General features: G+C 29.2%; 2 protein-coding genes across 2 annotated transcripts; one reads left to right on the top strand and one right to left on the bottom strand.

Moving 5' to 3' along the window:
- Positions 1-9,330: 9,330 nt before the first annotated feature.
- LOC113850816 (ethylene-responsive transcription factor 2-like) lies at positions 9,331-9,906 on the bottom strand. Its single transcript, XM_027481346.1, has one exon. The coding sequence runs from the start codon at positions 9,904-9,906 to the stop codon at positions 9,331-9,333; it is 576 nt and encodes a 191-aa protein (XP_027337147.1).
- A 3,905-nt stretch (positions 9,907-13,811) lies between these two features.
- LOC113850815 (ethylene-responsive transcription factor 13-like) lies at positions 13,812-14,483 on the top strand. The gene has a single exon (XM_027481345.1). It carries the CDS (start codon positions 13,812-13,814, stop codon positions 14,481-14,483), a length of 672 nt encoding a protein of 223 aa, XP_027337146.1.
- The last annotated feature ends 3,194 nt before the right edge of the window (positions 14,484-17,677 follow it).

Here is a 17,677-nt window from a genome sequence, read left to right as displayed (position 1 = left end):
GTACTTGACATGGAGGAAAATGATGATGTCCCCATCATACTAGGGAGACCGTTCTTGGCCACTGCTAAGGCCATCATAGACGTATAAGAAGGGTAGCTCACACTAAGGCTAAATGATGAGGAAGTTGTATTTCAAGTTTTCAATTCTTTCAAGTACCCTTCTAGCCAAGAGTCTTATCACTTTGTGAGCACTGTAGATGTTGCTTCTCCTTCTCCCATTTATATGAAGCATAGAACCACAAGAAGAAGGCCAAGGAAGAAGCAATATAAGAAGAAGAAAAGACAAAAGTTTAAACCATCCATTAATAAGCCTGCTAATTTAGAGTTTAAATTTTCTTCTCTTTATTCTAATCCCCATTTTATGAATAATTTTTCTAATGTAATAGGTGTTAGGGAGGCAAAACTGTTAGGGAGACAATTACATATCAAGGGAGTCACCTCTGAGACTCATGCCTTCTTCCCACCTTGATTTACCAGGAACGTCAGGCTCGTGACGTTAAACAAGCGCTCCCAGGAGGCAACCTGTGTCTTTTATTTTATTTAAATTTTATTTCTTTTTGTTTATTTTAATTTTGCTATTGTTATTTTATTTTTAGAATAAAGAATAAGCATATTGAAAGATTGCAAGAATAGAGTTTATTGTTCCTGCACACACTTTTGAGCTCTGATCTGGAAGCACGCCCATGCTCATCCCATACATGGCCATGCATTCAGTCGCAGTTGTGAGAGAAGCTTTACATCATAAGCATGGGCGTGCTCAAGATTTCAGCATGGCCGTGCTCCCTCACCCGAAGCTGTCGCGCCAAGAATTATCAATTATCAGGGAACCTCTTTCTTTTTTATTCAATTGCCCTCTTTGCATGCTTTTAATTTGATTACTTTTAAACATTGAGGATAATGTTTTACTTTAAGTATGGGAGAGTAGTTCCTGATTATATAATTGTTATTGCATGTTCTTGAGTAAAGTGTCTATGCTATTTTTTTATGATAATTTAAAACTTTTTCCCTCATAGAACCCAATTTTTTCAGATAGAAGAACATGTTGAGTGATTATTATTGACATTATACTTTTATTAGGAAACTAATAATTAATTAAGTTCCTTACTTTTATGCTCTACATTAAACTTTAATCCACAGATGTGAGTTTTGAGCCTTAAAGGAAATTTTTACCTTAATCTAATTAATTTTACGCCTTTCCTCATTATTTTGTGTGATTGTCTCCTTAAGATTTGTGCTCTAGAACTTGACTTAGAACCGACTTAAAACTTCTCTTTTTAATTGCATGTTTTTAATGTGATTGAGGCATAATAGGATTTTTATTCTTGGCCTTCAGCATGTTTGAGATATAACTAGTTGCCTACTTTGAGCTTTATTGATTTTCTTGGTCCCTTGCATTAAATTTATAAAAATATGTTGATGACCTTGAGTTTATGAATGGAGCAATTGAGTTGTTAAATTGTTTGATAAATTCTCCTCTATATCTCTCATATGCAAAAAGAAAGAAAGAAAGAAAGTATGAAAATGAAAATGAAAGAAAAGAAAAGAAAAAGGGTTATATATGATTAAAAGGAGAGAAAAGTAAAGATATTGTTTACATACAAAAATATAAAAATTACTCTCTAAGAGCTTCATTTGTAAACTTAGGGGATATTTGTAATTGTTATAATTTATTAACCCCTTTTGTATATTCCCTTTCTTTCATTTATCTCACCTCAATTATTATAACCCCTTGGCCACATTATAACCTGAAAAGACCTCATGATTTTTACTTGCATTTAATTGATTTAGTGAAGAATTGGTTTATAGTCAAGCCTATGGTAGTACACTCTTCTTTAGGAGAACTGAATGATATCTTATTTTGTCCCTTAGTGAGAGAGGAAAGTAAAGTACCTCAGTTTGATGTTTGAGTGAAAAGTATGGAAATATAAGATTCTAATTGAGAATCCTTTTGATTGCTTATGCTCAGTGATATTACTCTTGTTGTTCTTTTTATCTCCTCATCTTGGGTTCCTTGTGTGGTATTATGTTTTAAGTTATTATGTTACTCTTAACCAGCACTTTGCTTGAGAACAAGAAAACAGATAAGTATGGGAGAGTTGATAAGTTTGTAATTAAGCCCTCTTTTACAGTCCATATATTCATATTTGACCTTTATTTTATTTGAATTTTACATTAATTTATATATTAATTGTACAGTTTGGTATAAAGAGGCCGCAAGTGAATTTTGGGTGCATTCTGGGCCCAAATTGATGAAAGATTAGAGCTCCATAACAGTCATCACGTCCAGACCCATTCAATAAGCACGGTTGTGCTTAAGGCCTAGCACGACCGTACTCATCTGCGGGAACCCCAATTATGAAGAATTTTTAGGGTTTTCAAATCCTATAAAAGGGAAGATCTCAGACATCGTAAAGGAACCGTTTTTATATCTTGGCTTTGGCTCTAGAATACATCTGATCTCGTCTCTCTTGCACGGGATCCTTGGCACATGCTTGGTGAGACTTAGAGCTTGAAGCGATCGTACTTGAAGACCGGGAACACATCTCATACTCTAGTTTGCTATTTCTTTTGATTATGGCTTTGTTTATGATTGTTTTAGTTCTTTTCTTTAGCATGAGTAACTAAGTCCATAGCTAGGGCTATGGAAACTATGGTTCATGAATTTATGAAATTTTGATGTTTGAATCTAAATTTGATTTTCGTTTTGTGATTAGATTTTATCCTATTGCACTCCTTTCTTAATCCTAATCAATTATATCGTTAGGCGACCGTACCTCAGTTAATTAATAGATTTATAGGGGAAAACGAGACAAAGGATTAGGTAGACCAAACCAATCTTTCTCTTCTAATCGTTATTAAATTAACAAGTTCATAGGTTTCTCAAGCTTTCTTAAATTGATGTCTTATATGACTATTGAGGATGTTAATTTAGAGAAAAGAATATTAATATTGCATGACCATTGGGTATTAATAGTATTCGTATGAATGATTGGTAATCACAAGGAAATCAAATTTAGAGTTAAACAGAAGAATAACATAAAGGATTGAATGAGAAATTCATATGTCCTAGGTTCCTCTTCGATAAGTTTAACCAAGACGTGCATTGTATTCCTTGCTTTTAGTTTATAATTAATTTTATAAATTCTTGTTTTAATTAATCTCATATTTTTGAAGCTTAAACAATTGAATTAGGAAATTCTTAGTAATTGGAAAACAATCCTTGTGGGACGATATTTCGGGAACTGAATTTAAGAACCCTTTATTACTTCTTGATGGGTACACTTGCCCTCTGAACAGTGCTGATCGTTTTGATTACCTGAAAAATGAATGTAATGGTGAGTACTCTAAACTACTCAAACACACAAATAACTATAGAGTCTCAACTCCAAATCATTTTAACACATTACATAGACATATTCGCAGGCAGCATTATCACACAGTTCATTCCAATGCAACACTGATGCACTCACGGCATCCACAGCATGTCATATTTATAAATACAAATAATGACAACAATCCCGTGTATGTGCACGTTAGCCACGCTCACTGTGACATTGTGATCACAGCTTCACATCATGAATGGTCGCCGATTACCCCCGCCTCACGGATACCACGTGGGCAGTCACGGGTCGCTCAGCAAAAGTAGTGGTCAGAGGTCTAGTCAGGAAAAGAGTGTGTGGCCCGTTGTGCACCCGTTCCACAGTCGGTGTCACCACCACTCTCCCTTCCCCAAGGTTTTTCTACCGTCCTCATCTTTCACACCTAAGTGTATCGCTGAACTATTCATAACACATTACAATGGTGCTAACACTCTCATTCACACATATTCCATTCACACATGCAATATTCATGCTTACACACGGCACGCAGCCCTCATTGCATTTAAATACACAGCACTAGGTCCACATTCATTTCATATTACACGGCACATAGCCAATATTCATCTATATTACACGGCCCTTGGACCCACATTTGTTCACAATATTCATTCTATTATGCAACATCTAGCATACAATTCACATTCATCAATTTCAAGTAAACACACACAATATTCAACAATTAACAGCAAATCACACATAATAGAGTAGGATAGAGTCCTCTCTTACCTTGGGTTAAAAAGTCACACTCGGATTCGACCTTGGAAATGCTCCCTACACCGATTTTGGCCTAACCACATGGAAGAACTCCATGAGAACCCAAGGAAACCACAAAAACAGAGAATGAGGTTGAAAAACGAAAACCCTAATCATTAAAACTTACCTCCAAGCGTTCCCCACACCAATTCAACCTTCAAATCAAGCTCTCGAACAGCTTTGGAGCCAATTAATCGGTGGAAAAGAGTTTTTGGTCAAGAGAATCGAAGGGATTTTGAGAAATGAATTCTCAAACCCCAAACCCCCCTGGTCGCGACACTCTCCCTATAGCGAGATATTCTCGTTGCAGCGATTGGACCTCGCTGTAGCGACACGCCTTCTCGCTATAGCGAAAAACTCAGAGAAAACTGCACTCTGGTTTTTGCAGAATCTCGCTATAGCGAGACTGCTCCCAGAAATATGCTCCAAAATATCGCTATGTCGCTACAACAAGATATTCTCGCTATAGATGCATGCCTTTTACCCAGGGTCCTCTCTCTACAGTGAGAATGCTCTGCACCAGAACTTAGCCTATTTTCTTTCAGTCTAATTCCAGCCACAAACTCATATCATAATAAGGTCATATACATATATTTATATAAATATATATATATATATATATATATATATATATATAATTTATCAACATTACAAAATTGGGACGTTACAGTATCTGAGTCTTGTTGGATTTGAAACTTACTCTTAGAGCTCCATTGTCCCTTTGTAAAAGCTATTTTGGTTTATTGTGAAAATGTCAGTTCAGTGTATCTTTCAGACAACTCCATTCAACATTAACGCACAAAACATATTAAAATGGATATACATTTTGTACGTGAAAAAGTCTTTCGTGGCCAGGTTCATGTTCTTTGTATCCCTTCGCGTTATTAGATTGCTGATATATTTAGTAAGGGACTTTTGCTGCAACTATTTGATAATTTTCGGGATAGCCTTAATGTTCTTTTGCTTCTCGTTTTGACTACAGAGGTGTATTAAAATATGTAAATCATTTTTTATTTAACACATGTATTTTTTATGTATATTTTTTCATGATTTGATCAACAATCTTGTAGCACTAAATTATAGCGTGATTTCTTTGTATATATATAACATATGTAATATGGAATGAGAAAGTTAACAAACCAATTCTTTCATTTTTAAATTTATATCTTGCACGCCATTTCTTTTCTTCCCAATTCTAGTAATCCAAGTCCAAATCATACATAAAAAAGGAAAATTGTTCCCTCATTTTTTTTTTCGCGTAAAACCAAAGATTCCCAATCACTGGAAGATGAACACGTACGTTTCTCGCATGCTGATGCTGAAAGCAAGAAGAATCTTCCCAATATTCTCGCTTTCTGTATAACTTGACGATTTTTTAAAACTTGTTTCTCATATTATTTTTTTAACTAATTCTCTTTTCGTAGCTTTTACTCTTCTTTATTGCCATTTTATAATATTTTTTAATAATTTAAAATTATGCACGTGTAGTTATGTTAAAATTTTGAAAATTAATAATATCTTTGCTTATCTACATATTACATTTTTAAAATAATAAATATTATATTACAAAAATAATATCATTGAAGAATTATAAGATATTAAATTAAAATTAACTAATTATTTTTAATAATATTAAATAATTTTTTAAAGACAAATTAATAATACTTTATTGAAGATCAACAATATTTCAAAAAATTTATGTTTGTATTTCGATAAATACTAAAAAAATTTAATATTCATTTAAGAAGCTCTTTGTATATAAAACTTTGCGGTAGTATAATCACGGAATTAATTAAAACAAGCTAAACATATTTAAAAGAGTATTAAGTTATTTTTATAACTTCTTTTTTCAACACAACTTAAATGAATTAATTTTACTAATGAATAAAATTATATTACAAAATTAATTATATTATTTTAATTTATCATTTTACTTTCTTAAAGATCGAAAAAATAATTTTTTAATATAAAATTATAAGAATTTTAATAACTTTTTATAGCCTAGTATCAAATCATCTTATTTAAAGGCTATCGAAACGGTGGATCAGCCAGTTTTTTTAAAATTAAATATAAATATTTTTATTAAAAAATACTAAAATGAATTTTAAAATGTAAAAAAAAATTAATAACATTTTTAAATAATAAAATTAATTTGAATTTCGTAATCTATTAGGTGATTAACATTTGTTTATTTTATAAAGCTTCCACTGGTATTGTCCTTGTGGTGACAATACCTCCAGCTGGTTCTGCTCTGTATCAGTCATTGCTATTATCTGATGTGAAATGGAAATGAAAAGTAAATGACGAAAAAAATATGATAACAAAAAAGAATGAATAAAGAATGTAAAAAAATTAGGTATGAAAATATAATTAATAATCCTAAAATAAAATTAATGTAGTAAGATAATTATTACTTATAAGCATTCGTTTATATAAGATATATGTTATAGATTCTAATAGGAGAAATTATTCTTCAATAAAACCCACAATTAATTTGTTTCTTTTTTTAACGTCTAAATTTTCAATTAATACGTCATTTTAATTATCGAAACTATAATTTCAATTTAGCGCCTGAAATTATAAAAATAAAATAAAATTCGATCAAACATTTTAATCTTTAAAATAAATAAATCATTTTAGTTTTGAAAATTATAAAACCAATCATTGTATAGTTTCTAAATTATCGAGATACATGTCAATATAATCTTTAAAAATTATTAACAAATAATATTTTTCATTTCCTAAAACTATTAAAAGACAAACTAAAAATTATTTTTGATTTAATTTGTAATCTCAAAAATTCAAGTTTCAACTGTATTAAATAATTCTAAAGACAAACATGATTTTAGAATTTTTGCTATTGATATAAATAATTAGGCCATAATCACTGAAAAATAAAATTATTTATTAATAAAATTTATTAAAGTGTTAAAATTATCTTTATTAATATAAATTTTATTTTTATTTAAAAAAAGGTTTTTAGTTTTTAAAAATTTAAAAACAAAATTATTAGTATAAATCTTTAAAATTATACTAATAATTTATTTTTTATTAAACAAAAGCTATATCTATAAAGGCTATCTTAACACTTAGTAATTTTGCAATAATATTTCTTTTGTATTGAGCATTTGTATAAGCCTTCAGAGTGAGAGAAGATTGGCTATCAAAAGTGTAGTCTTTAACTTGGTAAAACATGAGATATTGAAGATGGTGTGTTCACACATCAAGTCCATGGAGTAGAGATGAACTTATTAATTCACCGCAATGCTGATATTAGTTCTATATATTGTTAGAGAAAGCAATTTAATTAGCAATCAATAGGTAGGTTAAAAATTCCTTAATTAATACTTGAAGAACATGCGGCAAACTAATCCAAACATGAATTGTTAAGTTGTGACTTCAAACTTTGCAAGGTTTATTTGGTTGTGGAGAATGACTTTTGCAGAATGACTTGGAGTTGTTTGTTATAATGTTCCCAACAGAGATTCAGTAGCAATAATTGTTTTTTGCTCTCAATAAATGTGCCTTATAAATCATGCTAACTCTAGTGTGTGGGTCAAACATGCAATGATACAAACAGGCCCTTAATGCAAGTTGTGGCAATGAGTGATCGTTTAATAGGGCTTCTTTTTCATGTAATATATGAGTATATTTCACTAATTATATGTGATATATATACGACTTTATATAAATAATGTAAAAAGAGTATTATATAACTTGTGTTTAATATTTATGACTCAACTAAAAAAATATTTAAACAGATACAGAAATATTTGCCAAAAAAATAAAATAAAATTACAGCTTCATACAATTTATGTTATTTTGAAAAATTAAACTTAATACAGCATACTATGCAAATTAATTAAAAGAACACTAAACCGTAGTTGTTAAAATTATATCAGAATGATCAATTCAATCATTTGGATTGAAAAGTAGTCAACTGTGCAGATAATTAATCTAATTTGTTTTAAAAAATAATAGTCTTCACCGATTGAATGATCAATCTAATTTTAGAAATTACTACACAATGCATGCAAAAGCATTAAAAGGTGTTAAAAAGCTTAAGAAAGTGAATGAGTAATTTTGGAGTGTTTAGGATCATGTAGTATAAAAAATTTACATCGTAATACATGTCAACTTTTTTTTTTTTTTAATTATAAAATTTATTAACATAGTGCAATATGAATGGTTGATTAATAATTTTCTTAAAAAATAATGTCTTTTTCACACTCTTAATTTCTTATATTATCTCTCTTTTGCTATGATAATCATGTAAAAGTTATTCATATGAAATTTACTGAAGATGCACGTCTCCTTCTCACTTCTTTCATGCCAAACTTCACTTTTCTATAGAATTTTAGTGCCCAAAAATCTGTTCATGGTGCAAAATTATTTTTATTCGTTTAGAACTTTGCTTCAAGGTGTTTGTTTTAGACGAATTTACTTTTATTTTAATTAAACATGTTTATGAACTAATCAAATAAATTATAAGTAAACCAAAATGACTTGACAAACATATTCTATGTATAACTACTGAAACTAATTAACTTCCAGATCCTAGGCAGCAATTAAGCAAATCCTTCCATTACAACACAACCTTGACGAACCACTATTTAGTTTACGAATTTTATCTTTTGATGTTTATGCGATCAATGATCTAAAATATTAACCTAGCAGATTTCCACTTGTTGTTTCTTTTTAACATCTCAATTTTTTTTTTTTACAGAAATAGATTAAAAAAATTGGCAATAACTTATTCAATTATTTGTACAAAAATTAGTAGTGGGAAAAAGGTAAAACATCTACTTCAATGACAATCACATTCTAACCTCACCGATGTGAAGTTCAAATAAGTGGAGTTCACAGTTAAGTGCATGATTGAAGTTTTGGCGATTCATTTCACCTATTTGCTCAAACCAAAAAATTGAGAGAATATACAAAAATTACCCAAATATGGTATTGAGCTAATTTGAACTAAAACATTAACAGCTGGAATAACTCATCTGGTTCATCAATGACAAATGAAGCGACTCACATTGAACCTTTCTTATTTGGTAAATAAAATCATACAAATATTTCAGGGAAAAATCTTTAAAAAAATTAGAATTAATGGCCATCAATAAAAAAAAAGACTTTTTTGGGTTCTGTTTGGCATACATCAATTGATTCAAGCTTTGATCAACTTTATTTTTCACATTTCAAACACACACTTTGGTTCTATTCTTGGCTAACCTATTAAGCAAATCAGCTAGGTTCCTTCTCTTATTTGAACCCTGTGGCCGTGAACTATCCTCCGACACAGGCAGACAAGGCTCCGGCGAGTTTGTCTCCGAAGCCGCAGCCACTCTCGCCGTCTCTGGCGGCGCGTGGGATCCAATGAGGTGTGGAAAATTTAACTTGGCCTTACTACCTCTCATTTTAAAAGCAGCTCTATCATAAGCCAAACCTGCATCCTCTTCAGTGTCATATGTCCCAAGCCACACCCTTCCACGCTTCTTCTTTGGATCCCATATCTCAGCTGCGAACTTCCCCCAAGGCCTCCGCCTCACGCCCCTGTAGTGCGTCCAGTTTGGTGGCGCGTTCATCTCACGCGCTTTCCTTTTGCATGTTGTCGCGTCATCATTACGAGTAGGGCTTGGAATCGGATTGTACGATGAAGAATAAAAGGTGTTGTGGTCATCGGAAACATTCACGGGGCCGTGGGAATCATGTTCATGCACAACCTGGTACGATTGAACTTGAGCATATTCCAATGAAGAAAAATGAGTAGTCATGGTTTGGAAGATAGTGATGATTGTACTGTGTTCTTTTTCCTTTCGTCTTGAGTTAGGTATGCAGTTTTTGAAATGAATCTGTGGGCTTGAAGAATAAATCATGCGTTGTATTTATACCCCTGCGAGTGGGATAGGTGGTTTTGTTTCTCTCTCTCTCTCTATATATATATATATATATCTATCTATCAGTATACTTCAAGAATATATAATTTTATTTATTTTAAGTAAATCAATGGAATTAAAATATTATATTAATTTTCTTATAAATAATATCTTATTGATGAGTTTAGGATAGAATTATTTATCTCGTAGGTAAATTTAGACAAACTGTATATTATTCTTATGTTGTCTTTTTAACACTATTTAAAATTAAATATTGTATAATATTTCTTTTCGTGTAAGAGCATGGTATTCTTTGACTCTACTTCGTATTTGCATAGTAGATGTTGTTACTTGTATCCTTATTTTTTTAGTTTTCCATCCGGTTTTATTAAATTACAATTCTATTAATATCCGTCTTTAGAAATAATTTAAATATGTTTATTTTAACTTTTAAAAGATATTTTAAATTATTTTTTAATTATTTAATTTCAATCATAAGAATTTTTTACTTTGTCGTTTATGTAATTGATTTCATATTTTTCAACATCGACTTAAACTATTTTATTTTACAAATTATGATTAAATATACAAATAAAAATACATAAGTAAAATAAAATTATACTATCAATGTTTAATTTCCATTGAACAAAATATACAAAAACTGATATTTTAAAGTATTATTAGTTATTAATATTTCATAAAAATTAAAATTATTAGTTGATAAGTAATAATTAGAAGTATATATATATATATATATATATATATATATATATATGTATAATATTCTTTAAATGATTATAATTATATAAAATAAATTTTAAAGAAAAGGTCTTTTATCATAAAACAATTTATTTTTATTGTAATTTTTAAATTGTTTTGAAGTTGTTTTAGTACTACATTTATGTTAGGTGGGTCGTCTTCCTTGTCTCTCTCCTTTAGTCTCTAGATCTTGAAACAGCCTTGTCTGTTGTTTGATTATTCCGTGCATGAATAGTCTGTGCCATGCTTCCATGAAGTATATGGAATGGCATTGAAACTTGAGGTGGCAATGGCTTGTTTCTATTACTTACTTTTCATTGACACAAATAATTGATTCTTAAAGAGTTTAAATATAATTAATGAATTGTTAACTCGTTTTATAATAGATTAAAAAACCAATAAAATATCACAAAATTAATAAAGTAATCAAATAGAATATAAAAATTAGACAAATAAACATAGCGCTAATTTAAATTAATAAAATAAATATCGATTTTTGTTTTATCTCTCTCACCTTTATTATAAAGATTTTGTATTCAAACTTAATGCGTAAAATTCTCTTGGATCACCAATACTCATAAATCACGAGTGAGAATTTCAACAAGTCCATATTGCTTCAATCAATGTGACATGAGTGATGAGTGAAATTATTATAAAAGGGTAAATGCTAACAAATATTACAAAATATTATTAATATAATTTATTATAAAAAATATTCAGTGATTCTTTAATCAATTAATAACACTCTTCAAATAAACCAAATCGCTGTTATGGGGCTGGTTATTATCAAAACAGGTGGAGGGTGTGGACGTGTGGTTAGTTGAATTGACGCTGTCTTAGCAACACTAATAATTTTTAAGTAATTTTTATTGTGTCTTGTAAATGAAAGAAATATTTTATATTTTGAAATAATTATTATAGTTAATTTTATATTAAATATGTATATAAATAATAGTAATTTATTTAAAAAATGTAAATATATTTTAATCTTTAAAATATTAAAGAAATTGTAACTTTTTTTAATTTAAAAAGAGTACGAAATATTTTTTTTTCAAATTTTCAAATATTATAACAAGCAACTCATTTTAAATTAAAATTAATTTTATTTTGGATAAAAGGGACTCGAAGGTCCAAAGTAAAACACAATACATAACAGTAGATTTGAGGGTTGTTGTTTTAGAAATTAAATAGATAGATATCTATCATTTTAAATACTAAAATAATTAGATAAAAAGAAATACTAAAATAATTAGTTTTATAATTGTTTAAACTACACAATTGCCAATTCGAAAGGTTATTTTGCTAGTCTTAAGTTCATTTATGGCGATGGAAGACATTGATGTTTTGAGTAACAGTAGCTGTGTTATAAAGCCCATTAAAGTAGCAAAGATCATTTGGAAAATAATTTTTCACGTATAAATTAGTTTACAATTTTTTTCTCGAAAAAAAAACCCTCAAAATCAATGTCAAGTATATACACTAGTAAATAAATCTCAAATAAAATAAAAAATAATATATCGTAGATAGAATTCATAAAAAAAAAAAAATTAAATTTAAGTAACTCAATTATATATTTTATAATTTTTAATTAATAAAATTATAAAACTTCATTTAACACACAACTACGTACATTAAGATAATTACATATTACTATAATAAAAAAAATTCATAAAATTTTTTTTTATAATACTTTTTTTATTTCTTCCTTCTTCAAATCTATACACTATTAATTATTTTAAATATAATATTTAAAAATAATTTTCTATAAACTAAATTTTTAATAAAACTTTTTGCAATATCAAAATTTAAAAAATCAATTTAAGCCTTAAAAATAACTTATATCAAACACATCAGTTAACTTCAGTCATTATAAATTTATGAGATATTATTGTTTGACATCTCATTTTAACCCATTTTCACCCTATGAAGGTTTTTCTAGAGGTGCTATTATTTTTGTAATGCATAAGATGGAGGTGGGAACAAGGAATAGTATATTTGTAGCTCAACTAAAGGCATGGGTGCTTCTGCTACGCCTGTAATTTATCAATCAATACTTTTTGGCTTTTGCCCTTTTGTTACGTTTGAAAGAATAATAATGTTTGACCATTTTACCTTATTATTCTTTCAGAAAATGGAACCTTTCCCTTTTGAAAATCTGTTTAAACAAGCTCATGCTACCATTATAATACTGTATAAAGCAATTCCGTCCATATATATTATAATACTGTGTAGTATTGATGGAATATATGATATTATATTCTATTAATATCTTCCTCAATCTAACATCTAATTACATATAAAACCACATCATATCATATATAGTAACATTCGGGCATGACACAAATGCATACCAACTTTATATATATATATATATATACACTAAATATTAGCATATCATCCTATAAATGTTTTCGGTTCAGACAAAATTACTGCACTGTGACATTAATTTGGTGGAAAATATTAGCATATCACAGAAGCAATTCATAAAAGTCACAAAATTGATTCCTTCTTGAAAATTTGGTGGAAAATCGTACATAACTGGTTTTCACAGTGATTTGAGAATTGATTTTAATTTGAGAAACAAAGAAACAAAACAAGCACGTAATGCAATTACGCAAACGTAGGCCCACTTTGTCTGAAGAATACAAGTTTAAGAGACATTCTTTCCTTTAAAAAATAAAACGACGTGACGTTCGTCATTTTCAAAATCTGAAGGAATACAACCCAACCCTTCACCCAATAAATAAATAAATAAAATTACAACCCAACCATTATTCTTCAACCCTTTTTCGTTTAAAAATCAAAAAGCATTTTAGCACGTGACACAAACCATCCACATGGTGAATTAAGAACGTTCCATGAACCACCAAGAATCAATGCCACAATTGAATATCATTATTATTATTGTCACTGTTATTATTATACTTATGTAATGATCACATTTTATTATATAAAGCAATCTAACAAATATAGACGCCACACACACAGGTCACAAACCACAACCTACGGAAAAACCTAACCAAACATCAAACCTGTGCGTAACGATGAATGCTCATGTTTTTGGCACCAGTGAACCGATGTCGTTTCAGGATGTTCCGGCACCGACACCCGCGGTGGAGTTCTGCCGCAGTTCCAGCTACCGCAACATTTTCTTGGCGGAGAATTGGGCCGAGCTGCCGTTGAAGGAGGACGACGCTGATGATATGGTAATCTACGGCGTTTTGCGCGAAGCCGCCACCAAGGGATGGTTCCCCGCCAGTGACAGTGGGGTGAAAGTGGAAAATGAGAGTGAAAATAGTGTTACTGTGGCGGAGCGTGAGACTCACGTGCAGCCAAGGAAAGGGGTGAGTTACCGGGGCGTGCGGAGGAGGCCGTGGGGTAAGTACGCGGCTGAGATAAGGGATCCTAAGAGGAACGGCGTGAGAGTGTGGCTTGGAACTTATGAAACGGCTGAAGATGCAGCATTGGCTTATGATAGAGCCGCGTTTAAAATGCGCGGCTCGAAAGCCAAGCTGAATTTTCCTCATTTGGTTGGGTCCGATCAAGCCGAGCCAGTTAGGATTACACTGAAGAGGCGTTCACCAGATGTTGGTTTGTCTCGCCCTTCGCCGTCTGTAGTGGCTGCTAAGCGGAGTAAAGATGGCTCTTTAGCGGCTTTGGAGCTGGATGGCTCAAATGTGTGGCAGTTTTCTATTGACATGAATAGGTGGCAATAATAACAGGCAATGTATATGAAATGTGTTATTTTCTTCCCATTACTATGGGATTGCACAACCGTTTGATGATAATATGTAATAACCATTTCCTTTTTCTATACTTTTTTATGGAGTAAAAAGATGTTCATCTTTGAAGACTAATGCTACACACTGTTTGTAACATGCTTTTTTTTTAACTAAAATTTATTAAAAATTATATTCTCACTTTTAATTTAATATTTTTCTCATACTTTTTTAATTTTTAAAAATTTTAAACAAATAAAGATTGCTGAACGTAGATTCTAAGCAAGGACTTCATAGGATCAACTCTGACCAAGGTCTTAATCTCACGTGTTATATATATAATCAAAATTTTATATTAACAAATAGCTTGTGTCATGCAGTAAAATTTGAAAATAAAATTTCACCAAAAAGTAACAAAACCAATGAAATTTTAAAATTTTAATAATAAATTTGACCGTAATTTAAAAAGTTGAAACTAAAAGGTTGATTTAACTTTAAACTTAACGGGAATTTCTACCATTTTACCGTAGAAAAGTTAAGGGGAGAAAATTCAAAGATGATGGTAAACCGTGATGCATTATAAATAATTCATGGATAAAATATTGAAATTATATCTAATCATACATGTATACATGATTACATATACTAATTAAGCACGTGTATCATTATAAAATAATACTACATCAGTACAACATATATCCATTTTATTATTAAGAAAAAAAAAGGATAATTATTAATGAGAGTTAGCATGTTTAAAATGTAAATAAACAGAAAATCATATAAGATCAATTAATTCTTAGCAATATTTTTTTTTTCTAAAATCATGGAAATAGCACAAACACTTCAAATCGAAAGCAAAGAAGCAATTTTCATGGCATCTCCATTTTTCAGTTAATATTTTATATTATAAAAAATAGTAAAATTTAATATCTAAATTTGTTTATCATCAATTAATTTGAATCCTAACTAAAGAGCTATATATATAAACTTAATCAGCACCAAACTTAAAGATTAAATTAATTAATAACTACAAAAGTTAAACATACAAATATTTTTCATAATCTTAAAAATCAATTTATTTAATAATTATCAAAAGCAAAGATTAATATTTAATAATACTAATTTTATAGAGTAATTTAATATTTTACCTCTTTCGTTATTGTTTGGTAGAAAATAATCCATATCAGTACATGCATTTAATTTAATGTCTTATTAGAAGCGAAAAGTATGCATCCAATAAATGGGGAATCATTTTTGTTCATATTTACTTTTATCACGTAGGTAATAAAAAAAACATTTTAAAAATAATATTATTTTTTATTATAACCGTGAAACTGAAATTGCTGCTTGACTCTTATTTTATAAACTTTTGAGTTAAATTCACACAGAAAATAATAAGCTGCAAATAAACAAGAAGTTTAGGTTGTTGTTTACCAATCAAATCTCATACATATTTATGATTAAAAAATAAAAAAAGAGACATAGAAATTAAAACTTTTATAGTAAAACAAGGTCGTTATGGATTCTTTTGTATAAAGCATTGCATGAAACATGTTCAAAATCATTATAAAATTATTAATTCCACGCATTCGTGCGATTATTAAATTAATCTTTGGTCCCTTGCATTTCCATGGAAGACTAGTCAATCAATGGAATGTTTGACCGTACATTTCATTTTGTCATCACACTATAATTGACTCTTTTGGATCTTTGAAAAATTAGGCCATGTTTGACGACTACTGTTTTACCTTACGCATTTTTCATTACAAAAGGACTTTCATTCATTTCCTTTTCCTAGATTGTTTACATTCAGCTTTTAAATATTTAATTTTTTTTTTTAAAGTTATGATCAATTTTTTGTACATTTAAAACAACTATTATTGAAGATAAATATCTGAGATGAAACTCTAGTTTTGTGTAGTAATCAAACAAAACCAAACATAAAGTTAGATTTAGTTTATTGATACATGATATAGCAAAACAAAATACAAAAATGTTACACGTTAAAGTTATGCGTTTAGCGTTTGGCCTTTGTTAAAATGATTTTTGTTTAACAGAAACTAAATGTCAATATGAATATTTTGAGTACTAACAGTATGATGCATCATAATGATAAATAATTGTTATTATATATAAAAAAAGAACATATATTATTAACACATTCATGTGGTAAATATATAGTGGATCGTTTTTATTAGTGTAAACTCATCCTTTTATATGAATAATTTGTTTTTTGTTAATCAAATATTATAATACTAACTCCTTGAAATAAATAATTTGACATAACTTGACAATGCATAAAAAAGACCCTCCATATATATTGTTTAATTGTGAACCTAAGCATTCTACATATATAGGAAAATCAAATGAAATATATCCCACAAACTTCAACAATAATTATAGTTAAAATTTTCTAACATAGTTCAAGAGTCCATAATAAATAAATAATATTTAATATTATCAATTAGGTTTTGTGATATTCTATAATTTTTAATAAAAAATTATGATCTATTCTTATTATATTTTCTTAGACCCAATTAAAAAAATTAAATATAGTTTAACAATCTAGCAATTGCTTTCCGTGTGATGGATTGATCACATTAAAAAACGAATAAACGATTCCACACACACATGGAAGAATTTTTAGCACATAAAAAACAAGATTAATTATTTCATAAATATATAATTTATAGCCGCTGGTCATCTCATGCTTTGTGTTATCACATGTTATCATTGACTCCCTCTTTAGATCCTTGAAAAATTACTGGCCACGTTTTACAGAAGCATGCGCTATATAGTAACATGATTTGATTTTGATTTTGATTTTGATTTTGATTTTGATTCTTCTTAGATAGTAAAAAATAATTTTGAAATATTAATTTTAATTAGATAATTTTTATGTTAAATAAGAAAATTTTAAAAACTTTCTTATTAAGCTTAACTTTTTGTATTCATCATTCTTAATTTCTTCAATACGCTCTAAATATTTTTTATTATTGCTTTCATATTTTTTAGAATTTAAAAAATATTTCCGTCCAAATACAACTTTTGAATTTCTATTATTCTGTGTTCCACATTTCTAATGGAACATGGAAAAAGCTTGAAAACCTGCTTAATATTCCTTTGTTTCAAGGAAGATAACCCTTTGTGTTTTTTGTACATAAATGGAATTGAGTGTGCAAGGTTGACAA

This window comes from Abrus precatorius, unplaced genomic scaffold, assembly GCF_003935025.1.
Source record: "Abrus precatorius isolate BTA unplaced genomic scaffold, Abrus_2018 Scaffold9, whole genome shotgun sequence".
Lineage (NCBI taxonomy): Eukaryota > Viridiplantae > Streptophyta > Magnoliopsida > Fabales > Fabaceae > Abrus > Abrus precatorius.
This window is presented reverse-complemented; position numbering and strand designations above follow the sequence as displayed.